Source organism: Ornithodoros turicata, chromosome 2 (genome assembly GCF_037126465.1).
Source record: "Ornithodoros turicata isolate Travis chromosome 2, ASM3712646v1, whole genome shotgun sequence".
In the NCBI taxonomy this organism is placed as follows: Eukaryota; Metazoa; Arthropoda; class Arachnida; order Ixodida; family Argasidae; genus Ornithodoros; species Ornithodoros turicata.
Genome location: NC_088202.1, coordinates 66,635,538 through 66,647,761, shown reverse-complemented (window position 1 = coordinate 66,647,761; position 12,224 = coordinate 66,635,538). Strand labels below are relative to the sequence as shown.

Sequence of the window (12,224 nt, the reverse complement as noted above, 5' to 3'; positions counted from 1 at the left end):
GCCACTGGGATTGATGGCGGAGTTTTTGAGGTTTGCTAATGAAGAATTGAAGTACACTAAGAACAGATGTAATTGTAATGATTGCAATGGGCATTGCGTTCATCAAGAAAGCAGTCAGATCGAATTATCATATACAAGCGGTCTATATCGCACGATTCATTACGGATTTGTTGAAATTACACCTAACTATTGAGATGGAAAGTACATAGAAATCGTATCACATATGTTCCACTACCACGGCAACACAATTATTTTCTTCTACCAGTTCTTGCAACGTTGTCGAGTGAGCAGAAGTTCAATATTGTCGTACAAGGTCTGATGTATCATCTCTTATTGAAACTCAACGAACATATCAACTGTGGTGGACCACCGGACGATTTTCATCTAATACTGTCTTGTACGCCATTCAAAAATCTTCATACAAAGAAAGGAAACATCAATAAGAGATTGTGCAAGCGGGGGCACACCTGTAGCGCATCATCCTCTGCATTCTCATCGGTATAGTCAGCACGACAACCGCGAGAGCGTCGAATTAAGCCTTCTTTCTCATCCCGACCTTCTTCGGACTCAGTCGTCTCTTCTTAGTGGTCCTGACACCACAACTTGTACCCTGCCGCGAAGTTGCTGGCACCCTCGGCCAGGTTCGAACCCGCGATCTCGGGATCAGAAGGCGAACACGCTACCGACTGAGCCACCAAGGCCGGTCTCTTGCACCTTCAATTCTGTAGTTTGTACCATATCTCCGAATACGACCATGTCTAGGAGGTATTGAAATGCAGCGATATTTGAATCGTTTCGAGGCTCTTCCTTTTCGAAGCAGTTTTTTATCACATCTTCCCATGACTTATGGTAACGAGTACAAAATCTGTCCATCTCTTCAATGTAGAGCAGTTGTCTGTTCTGTTTTCGATTGTGCCTCTACACTTAATTAAAAGCACATCTATGCTCATTTTATTGATTAAAAATGTATTATCTGGTTTCGAATGCTATTAATATCCACCCGTCGTGAGAATTATGGAAAATGATTTACAAAAGGATATGATGAGTAAGAAAAAACGTGTGCTTTCAATGATTCTATGTACAAGACCACGCTAGAATCCCCCCTTCCATAACTTGATGTTGGTGTTGGGGTCGTCGGCTTTCATCACTCACTTTATCGCTTGAACCCACTAGTTGATCTTGTTTATTCATTGAAATGACAAGTTTCTGTACAGATTCTGTGGTGTATTCACGCTGCTTGCTTACAAATGATTTGTCTGAATTAATTATTGTTTTGTCTTTTTTCCAGGTGTTCACTCGATTGATATTCTAAGAGTTGGGCATTATGTATTCATGATGTATTAATTGTTTCTGTCGATTTCCTCTATAGGAACACTTTTAAATATTTCTCGCTTGCTTAGAAAGTTACTGCCTGAAATAATTATTCTCTTGTATTTGTTTCAATTGATCACTCGATTGACATAAGTAAAAATAATTGCTGAGTTGGGAATGCCTCATATCTCTGAGTTGCATTTCACATTTGATATTTCTGTGTGGTTCTATATAGAACTTTCTGTTGCAAGATATTACATTATAAATTTGTTTCTCGTTTTTGATTGAGTATTGTTGCTATCATTTAATAATTTGAACTTTCTCTACATGTTCAATAAAAAATAGTGCCTCTGTACAAACGGGATGACGCCGAAATAAATCACGTAAACATAAAACGTTCAAAAATAAATCTCTTAAATATCAAATTTGCAAAATAAACTCTTCAATATAGATCATGAGAAAACCCACGCTGTCGAAATAAACTCCGAAAAATAAACTTTGAAGAATAAACGATTCGAAATAAATCTTCTAACATCCATCGTCCCTGATTGGTGGACAGCTGACGGCTCTACGTCCGCCGCGGAAAATAGTACCCTCCTCGCGCTTGGGGCTAGCCAGGGCTATAACTGTGAACGAGGATTTCGGTACACCAGAAGTAGGTTGTCTGTCTGTATGTGATCCGTGACAAGTTTTGCCAACTTAGTAGGGGGGCGGGGGGCTGATATCATTCGGAATGACGGATGCCCGGGAGCGTATTATTCGGTGAAGTTCTGTTTTAGCAGTGCAAGTAACGCACGACATCGGTGTAATATAGTCTAATATAGAGCCGACTATCAGGAGAGTTTGGCCATTCTTTGGTATGTTTTCTGATTTTCCGTTTCTCTTTTTCGTGTGCGTGCGCGCTTTCTTGGCCTTTCTTTTACCAGTGCGAGTGGCCGTCGCCGCGCAATCCGTCCACAGCGCTCAGCTGGCTCAAGGTTCAAGAGCATACCTGGGTAAGTTACTTCTAAAATGTAATTAAATTACATTACTCCAGTTAGAATTTAGTTAAATTACATTACTCATTACTGCAATTGAAACGCAATAAAATTACATTACAATTACTACAAAAAAGTAATGACATTACAAAGTCATTACTTTACCATTATTGGCATACATGTTCCCGAGTTTGTGGAAGGCACAAGGGACACACAAGCTGACGAAACTTGCCTTCCCCGAAATTCGAGGAGAAAAATGTATGCTTACAATGTATCAACAGTTAGCTTGTACTCTTCTATTTGTCTCTTCTACATGTCATGCTAGTGTGCCACGTATGACGTATCGTTCCACAATGTAGAGACGAAGGAGACACAATGTATCACGACAACAGGAGGATTGTCAGGAGGATGGGGCCCGCAAACAATGATTCTCCAGGGCTACAAACCGTTGACCTAACAACGTTTGTTTGTGAGTGCCCTGCCTAAGGCAACTGGCTCGTAGAAGGGAATTGACATTCCACGTGCCGATTGAGTGCGTCACCGTTCATAGTGCCGTTGGAATTCTTTTCATTTGCCAGTCCCCCAACTCTCTTTCTGCCAAGTGCCAACCGCGACCTACTAGATTATAACGACCACGTCACAATCAGAAAACCCTATGAGGAGCCTGTCCGCACGACCCGCCAGGGGCGCTACTAATCGGCACAACACGATTGGACGATGGAAATTTGAATTCTGAACGCGCAGGAGCGTGTGTACGACTACCGTAGCAGACGACAGCGATATCCCCTATGAAAACGCGTAGAATGATGATGATAATTAACCTCAGAATGAAACATCTGTGGAACGTCCACCGCTTGTACAGAAATACTAAGGTAAGCTGAAGTACAAAGTATTGTAGAAGTTGAGGAAGCAATAACTGGGACGATCAGAAGCGCCACCGCTACCTTCCAAAAATGCGGCGCATAGAAGGGGTGCGCCTGACATGGTCGTTATATTCTAGTAGGTCGTGGTGCCAACACAGAACACACACTCGATTCTTTTGTAAAAGGTGATGAGTAATGTCATTAAAATTACAACCCAAATGTAATTAAATTACATTACAAATTACCTAATGTCAAAAGTAATGCGTTACATTACAAATTACCAGAAAAAGTAATTCATTACTGTAATTTCATTACAGGAATGCTATTACTACCTGGTATGATCAAGTGTCCGTGTCCTGTATTCATACGCGCATCGTCGTCATCAGTTTTAAGCTGGATGTTTCGAAATCCTAAGTTGTTATGTAATTGATAGCAATAAAACATGAGTAAGAAACATCATAATAGCATGTTTCGCCGAAAAGAACATCGTGTCGCCCACACGGCTATCAATACTATGATACGGAGCATTACCTTCCTAAGCCTAACCATGATTTATTTTTAACAGCGTTTATTTTGAGGACGTGTATTTTTGAACGGTTTATTTCAGAAAATGGATTTCGAAGGGTGGAATTTTAAGCGTGGATTTTTAAATGTTTTATTTTAAAAGATTTATTTCGGCGTACAGCCGTACAAACTTAGCCGACTATGTCATCCACTTTGACGAAAGACTTCCGTTTCAAGGAAAGGATGCGAAAAGATAGTGATCCCCACGAATAATATCGGCACCTATTTGCGCTGCACAACAAAATATATCGCCTTTGTACTACCTTATCTGACCTCGAGAGTGTCGTGTTTGCTTGAGGAATGAAAAGGAATATAGCCCCAGGTTCATCTATATAGAACTTTCTTTTTTTTTTTTTTGATTGCGTGTTAGCGCCGCGAAGCAACTGTGGCTATGAGCGGCGTACAGATGTGGACAGACGGAGAGAGGACAGCAGGAAGGAGTGGGGGACAGCGGGATTAGTGTGCGTCCTGGGCCGACTTCAGGGGGAACTGTGCCGACATTCGTCTGGAAAGTCTTCGGAAAACCCAGGGAAAACCTCAGACAGCACAGCCGGCGGTAGGATTCGAACCCACCACCTCCCAGTCTACAGAACGACCTTGGTTACCACAAACGAGAGGACGCCTTAGCCCACTCGGCCATGCCGCTGGTATATATAGAACTTTCAAGATATTACAAAAAAAATGATGTAATTAAATGTGTTTCTATCATTGAATACTTTGGACTTTCTCCACATGTTCAACAAAAAATATTGCCTGTGTACAACCTTAGCCGACTTGTCATCTACTTTGACGAAAGACTTCCGTTTCAAGGAAAGGATGTGAAAACACAGTTATCGAGGAGGAGGAGGAGGAGTGTCGTTGGGAGGAACCCGAGAGATCTGCCTGCCTGATTAGGCGGCATGTTTCTCGGGAAGGGAAAGGTGGTGGAGAGGGTGAAGTGGAAGACCGAGCGGAATCCGCTCGGGGGGAGGATAACCAGCATCTGAGGGAAACCTCTGAGGGAAGCATCTGAGGGAAACCCAGGAAAAACCCCAGACGGCACAGCCGGCCCGCGGATTCGAACCGCGGACCTCCCAGTCTCCAAGCGCACGCGTTACCGCTGCGCCACCGGAGCTGGTAAGATAGTTATCCCCGCGAATAATATCGGCATCTATTTGCGCTGCACAATAAAATATATCGCCTTTGTACTATCTTATCTGACCTCGAGAGCGCCCTGTTTGCTTGAGGAAGGAAAAGGAATATAGCCCCCAACCCTTTGAGGGATAAAGCATGCGCAGTGCTTTGGCTGTATAGACAGAGAGATAATATGTCTCCGGGCTTTGAAGAAAAGCCGAGATCCTCTCATGGTGCCTGGGTGTTGGATTTATAAAATAAAGTAAGGTTTGTAGTGTCTCTTTGAATGAAAATTGTATAGTGTTCGATTAGATTATGTCACGAGGATGATTTTATGGTAGTTAAAATGATAGATTATTCTCCTCTGTTGTTTTGATTAAGAATAAGTTCTTTGTAGTGTTATAGATTTTATTTCCTCTTGTGTTCGTGTCGTTCTTGTCGTTCGTGTTCTGTGGTCTTCCAGGGTCTGCTGTTCACAGTTAATTACATACAACTATCAGAACTTCCCCCATCATTGCAATGATTGTTCTCACGTATAGGAATATTATACTTTTTATAATACAACTTGTAATTTTGATTGTTATCATATCCATTAAGAATATCTTCTTTGCAGTGGTATAGATTTTATTTCCTCTTGTGTTCGTGTCGTTCTTGTCGTTCGTGTTCCGTGGCCTTCCAGGGTTTCTGCTGTTCACAATTAATTACATACACCTATCGGCACCCGTCTTCAACAAATCAGGGCAGATATCATTAGAGCTGGTTGTTGACTAGGGGCGTTCTATGTGGTGAAGTTCATTTTTAACATATTTATTTTCTGTGTTGGATTCATAAAACAAAGTAAGGTCTGTAGTGTCTCTTAGAATCAAAATTGTATAGTGTTCGATTAGATGTGTGACGAGGATGATTTTATGATAGTTAAAATGATAGATTATTCTCATCCTCTGTTGTTTTGATTAAGAATATCTTCTTTGATTAAATGTGGTGTTATAGAATTTATTTCCTCTTGTGTTCGTGTTGTTCGTGCCCCATGGTCTTCCAGGGTCTCTGCTGTTCACAATTAATTACATACAACTATCAGAACTTCCCGCTATTGCAATGATGGTTCTCACATATAGGAATATTAGACTTTTGATATTACAACTTGAAATTTTGGTTGTAGTCATATTGATTAAGAATATCTTCTTTGACTAAATGTGGTGTCTGTTTCTCGTTTTGATATGGTATTGTGTAGCTATTATTTCCCTACATGTTGGAGGATATGTCGGTTTGGTTCTATATTGATGCTATCTGTTGATTGTGTTCATTCGAATTATTTCCGTATGTCTGCGCTATTCACTTCATAAGAAACTGATTAATTATATTTGTGTCATGTTGGAATATTAAACTTAGCTTCCATATTGTGCTCGAAATTACTTACGTCTATCAGAACTTGTAATTAAACCTGTAATTAAAACTCTTGTGATGCAATGATGGTTCTCACGTCTCAGACTTTTTATAATAGAATTTGTAATTTTGATTGTAATCGTATTGATTAAGAATATCTTCTTTGATTAAATGTGCTACTCCATTTTAATTCTGATTCATTGAAAACTTGTGTGTATGATTACAGTTAATAAAAAATATTGTGTTTGATCTGTGATACCTATTCAATGCTATTGTATCGCACCTGTAATAGGTATATTCTTTGTTACGTGTATTGTATTGTGTTTCTTGGGAAAGGATCTGGCGCAGCTTGGTAAAAAAAAAGGTCGGTCAGTAGTACAATTATTTCAACTCTGAACCGATTCCCGAACCGGTAACCGTATGCATTTTTTCGGTTCAGTTCCGGTTCGGTTCAGGACAAGCAAAAATTGTTCGGGTTCGGTTCGGTTCATCAGAAAATAGCGTTTTTTTTTTCGGTTTTCGGTTCGGGTTCAGTTCCGGTTCCGATCCCTGATCTTCAGTACCCATGTATGGCCGTGAAACAGAATGTCAAACTGAGTGGCAGTAGCTCTTCGGACAGTAGCAGTAGCTCGCTCAACATATTGGTTGCCAGATGTGTCCAGTGGGCATACAGCATAGCCTCAAAATAATAGCTCTTCTTGAGCGCCGTATTTTCTAACTTCGTATGCATTTGCTGCATGACATTCCATGATAGCTGAGGTGCTTGAGGTCCGCGTACTTGTTTCTCAAAAACGGCATCTCTTTCTTAGGCCCATTTCACACTAAAGTTTGTCTTTCTGTTCTTTTGCTTAAAAAATAGAGCCTAAAGGCAATCGAGCCTTGTAGGTTCCAATGGGTGCGTTTTGGTTCCGTGAAAAGTACTGACGAGAAAAACGTTAGTGTGAAACCGGCCTTCATGATATCTTTCACCAGCATCGTACAAGCATTGGTCCCACTAGAGCTACTCCTACGCATAATGGGCTAGTTGCTCAGGTGCCAAACAGTTTGTTGGATCGGCTAGATGCGTAACGCGTCACTGAATATATCCCGTTGGCACGGAAGGTTGACTGGATGAACCATGGCACAAACTGATTTGCTATCGTACCAAAGCAAATGAAGCGTTTAGGAAAGAGTAGGTGACTCATATACCAGAAGCGTTTAATAACACAGCATAAGCATATAACGAAGTTTATAACTTTCAAAACATTTAACAAACAACCCGCTAGTCGTGCGGAGCTTATAGCACAGTCATACCATCAAAGAAACAGGTGGCTACGTAGGGGGACGTTTGATACGCTGGTTGCGTACATCTGTCCCCTTTTCTCGTATGCTGGTGTCGCGTTCAGCGGGGTACCGTGCGGGAGTAAATTGTTTTGTTCTGAACTCCTGCGGGGCAGTCGCATAATGCATCCTACCGTCCAATTCTTTTCCTGATTTTGGCTGCGACGGTCCCTTCTGTGAGGGAGAAGGCGACGATCTGGTGGGAGCGGGTGACGTCGCCGATGACACCAAAGTACGATTATCTAACATTTGCGGTGTCACCACTCGTGACAATGACTTCGGAGTTACTGCAGGTGATGCCTTTTTCGAAGTCGCCGCAGGTGATGCCTTGTTCGGAGTCGCTGTAAGTAACGTCTTTGTCGCAGTTGCTGTTGGCGACACTTTTGTAGTTTCTGCAGGAGACTTCCTTATCACCGTCATCGTTGGGGGCCTTTTCGCTATTGCAGACGCTTTCGGAGTTGCGGGTAACGCACTTTTCGGTGTCACTGATGAGGACACTTTAGGTGCTACTGCAGGTAGGAGTTTCTGAGTGGGTACAGGTGTCGTCTCTATCGGGGATGCCGTAAAGGGTTGGTTTTTGGACAATTTCTCAGGCAACCCTACTTTAAGAGATGGCGCAGTAGAACCCTCGTTTGGAGGTTCAGGTGTTGATACAATTGCTGGGGCACAGTATGTTGATGATATTGTAGTGTGGTCCGGCTTATCCTGAACCTCCTTTGTCGATGCGGAATACTTCTTCGTCGATATCGTGGCTGTGGTTGACTGAGGACCCTTCGGATCGACAGGGCTCACACTTGTCTTCGATTCCGCTTGGGTGTCGTCAGTTTTAGAGCGTTCTCCATCCTTGTTAGGTTGGGAGAAGCAATGACAGAAGTCACACTGCATGGGAAGTATTTCCTTGTGGAAAAGCGTCCTTGCAAGCCCAGAACAGATCAGAAGGAAGCTGAAACATAGTGTCATGCAGACTGTTCTGCGAGGGAAATTTTGCATGCCATCTTTACTGCGGAAAGGGTGAGAAAAGAATGCTGGAATTCCAACGGCCTCTTCGCCAATCAGCACGCGTATTGACAGACCAATGAGGAAAGAAGCAAACGAGCCGTATGAATTGGACAGCGATGGAAAGTAAAAGATGCCAACGAACTGTGGGAAGAACAGCACGTAAGTCAAATCCGTGGAGAATCTCCAAAGCGAGTGAGGAGATGATATAATCGTAGACAGAATGATGGAGGCGGCGGCACAGATGAGGACGGACACCCGGAGGGCTGCGATTATTTCTGGTGGTCTTGCAGATGGACGAGCAAGCATGACGTAGAGGTTGTGACTGAGGAGCGTAGACGCACTAAGCATCGACGCATCAACGGCGGTGGTTGCAACTGCGACGATAACAATCACACCCATGAATTTAATAACATAGGGAGCTAATAGTTCGATGGAAATCGCGAAGACATTTTCGGCGTCTTCATCTTCTAGAGTTTCCGTTTTGTGTCCCACGAGAGTGAAATTTGTCGTTCTTGCAGCGGCACCGATAATGACTGGTGGAATGATCAGCAATACGCACCCACAAGCTGACGCATACGACATAAACTTTGCTTGGGATACGGTTCTGCAGCTCAACACCCGCTGCACGTATACTGGCCAAGGAATGCCCCCAAAAGCTGCCATCAGTAAAGTGTCTACGTACTCCCAAATATCGTTCGAGTGGGCACCACTGATCAAATTCACTTTCATTTTTGCCACGGCATCCTGACTGAGAATGGAGGAAGCACATAACCACATTCCAACAGTTATCGTAATGAATTGGATGGCACCCGTGTACAGTACGGAGTACATCCCTCCCAGAGCAGTGTAGATAACCCCGGTGGTTGCTGCTACGGCGGAGACGCCGAATCTGCCGACTGTTCCAATCATAACTTGTTCATATGATCCGAGGACGTGCAGTACAACCGTTGACCACAAAATTTCTCCAATGATACACGGGAGAGCTAGAAACAGCGCTACCCATTTTCCGAAGTGCCTCTGGAACGGGTCCAGCATCGTCAGATCGTCAGTGTCCTTAATTTTTGAGACGAAAAATCTACCTCCCAAAGCCAGGCTTATCGCGTGTCCCAGATGTGTTTGGCACCACAAGATACCGTCCTTGTAGACAGCTTCAATTGTACCGTTGAGGAATCCTGCGCTCGTCCAGGCTGCTGCCATGGCGAGGACGACGAACTCAGTGCTCATGTTAGGATCTGCCAGGAATAGTTTTCTAGCATAAGTACTGTCGTATCTCAGCTTGTCTCCTCTTCGATAAATACCGTGCACCTTCCGTGCTGCCCAGATACCGAGCGCCATGAGTAGAAACAGGTATATCATCCCCGCAATGGCTAGGAGGAGCTTGAGCATTGTTGTCTTCGCCTGTTACTTGTTCGGCTTGTCCTATGCTCGGTGCAATTCTTTTTTCAGCGCATTTACACGAAGGAATTTTAGCAAATGTTGGCACCACGCACGAGACTTCTTCTTCGTCCTCGTCCATTGACTTAACGTTCACGTGACTTGATGTTCTTGTTGCTCCTCGGATGTCATCGTACGAGTATAACGAGGAAGCTGGCTTCATCTTTTCCGAGAAATAGGGGGGGGGGGGGTCGAGGTAGCTTGCCGTTGTTGGCCGCACTCAAGTGGGCATCGTCACGACTATCCTCCTGAGACCTGAGAAAAAACTACAGAAAGATTTTCGATAAAATCACTTTATTCTTGCTCAAAGTACCGAATACAACTAGGTGAAAAAACTTAGAAATCGGTATATCAAATTTCGAGGAAAACTGTGTGGTACCCGATTGGGTACTACAGGTCATGGAGGTTATGAAAGTCGAGAAGACGACTGCGATTTATAGGGCACATAAACACGTCACAATTGACGCAGCAAACCCTGGTTTTCCCTGGAAGGAATTTGACAATGGCCCCAAACAGTTCGTTCTCTTTTTGAGTATCCATCCAGTGTTCTTGCCCGTATAAAGCTCGAAGTCTAGCACAAAGCTTTGTGATGTAGCGAGATTGAAATTATTCAGCTTCACGGGGTCCGATTCGGTTAGGAGATATTGTCCAGCGGGGCAGTGTCCTCCAAACGAAATCATTTACTCGTCCAACCAAAAGTTGTGGGTTCTTAGAACCTTCAAATAGACTGATCGAAACGAATCTAAAACAGGCTGAGTATGGCACAGCTTCTTCTCTATTTGTTCATCTGAGAGATCAGGGACGCTTACGGCAAGCCGGTTCGTCACCACCACCACCAACAACAACAAGAACAACAAAGTGGAGTACGTTTCTTTGTTCATGATCTCAGTTGTCTCGCGACGTAAACACCCAGTTACCAATTTCTTATTTCAAAGATCCTATCTCTTGTCATGGGTTCATTGACCACGGGAACTAACTGCGATCGAGACAAATAGGTGCGTGCTCTTGGGGGACCATCAAGTTCATGACCGTGCAAGAGCATCGCTCGTTTTTACGAACTTGTCATTGCTTCTGGGTCATAACTTTTCCAGCAAATTGTGCTTCAGATTGCAGCTGGTGCCGTATCCCGTGCCTTGGAATATTTATTTCGGTCGTCTGGTTCAAGGTAGCTGGTATCGTCAGCAAATCCTGTTTTCAGTCAGCAAACAGGTCAACAACAGGACATGAAAATGTGAAGTTTTTTCTCCAGAGTCATACATATCGCTGGAGATGAAACCATTCATCCGTAGAAACCTCCCTGAAAATGTTAAAATCACGAGCACCGAAAAATGCACATCTGCATAACAACGGACAAGTGACCCGAAGTACCCGATTGAGTACTGAAAGCAAAAGCAGGTTGCCAGAAAAAAATGTAAGGGTCGCATCGGACGTCTGGGGCAATTAACAAAGTCAGTCGGGCTCACTAAGTTCACAGTTACTCAGAAATTGACATTTTTGCCGTAAGAGAAGAAGCAGAAGACGAAATTCACGTGTTCGCCGGCCCATGCCCGCTCCACTTGACTTCGCCATCTTTAAACGCGGAAGTGCCCCAGCGCCGTGGCGGCGACGGCTCCCTCCTTTGGCAGGAGTGGAAACCAATCGGTACCTGATCGGGTACTGCCGGCTTTGTAGCCAGAAATTTTACTTCAGCTGCAGCTTCTTCAGCTTTTTCAGAAGTTACCAATTGGATACCCATGGAACGTGGAGGCCATCGCAAAAAAAAAAAAAAAAAGGAAAAAGAAAGGGGAGGAGGGGGCGTTGACGATTTCAAAGTGAGGCATAGGCAGGATGACCGATACGATACCGATGGGACGGAGGCACACTGTAGATGAGAGGTGCGCTAGAGAAATAGACACTACTATGCGGCAACTTCGCTCCTACTACGCAAGCCCGAATGATAGATTTAATCTTCCGCAAAATGAAGGGAAAACGTGTCTAACTAATACGGTAAATAAAATGCTCAAATTATGCGCAAACCTAACCTCATACAATGCAGTTTCATTTTTTTTTGTATGTGCGTAGCCGTAGAACCGCGCGTTTAGTAAACAGGGGGGGGGATATGCTTATTAAGAAAAAAAGAAAGAGTAAACAGGGCAAGCAAGCATTTGAACAGATAAAGAGAGCAGACGGCGTTTCGGAGGATGGGTCTAGATATAGCTTTGATACGATGTTAACATGTCCTGTGTCAGACCCAGACCAGTGTGTTCCGTATATAAATTTC

General features: G+C 43.6%; 1 protein-coding gene across 1 annotated transcript; it reads right to left on the bottom strand.

Annotated features, from left to right (window-relative positions):
- Positions 1–7,387: 7,387 nt before the first annotated feature.
- Positions 7,388–10,011, bottom strand: LOC135383657 (high-affinity choline transporter 1-like). Its single transcript, XM_064613034.1, has one exon. It carries the CDS (start codon positions 9,914–9,916, stop codon positions 7,523–7,525), a length of 2,394 nt encoding a protein of 797 aa, XP_064469104.1. The 5' UTR covers positions 9,917–10,011; the 3' UTR covers positions 7,388–7,522.
- Between the last annotated feature and the right edge of the window lie 2,213 nt (positions 10,012–12,224).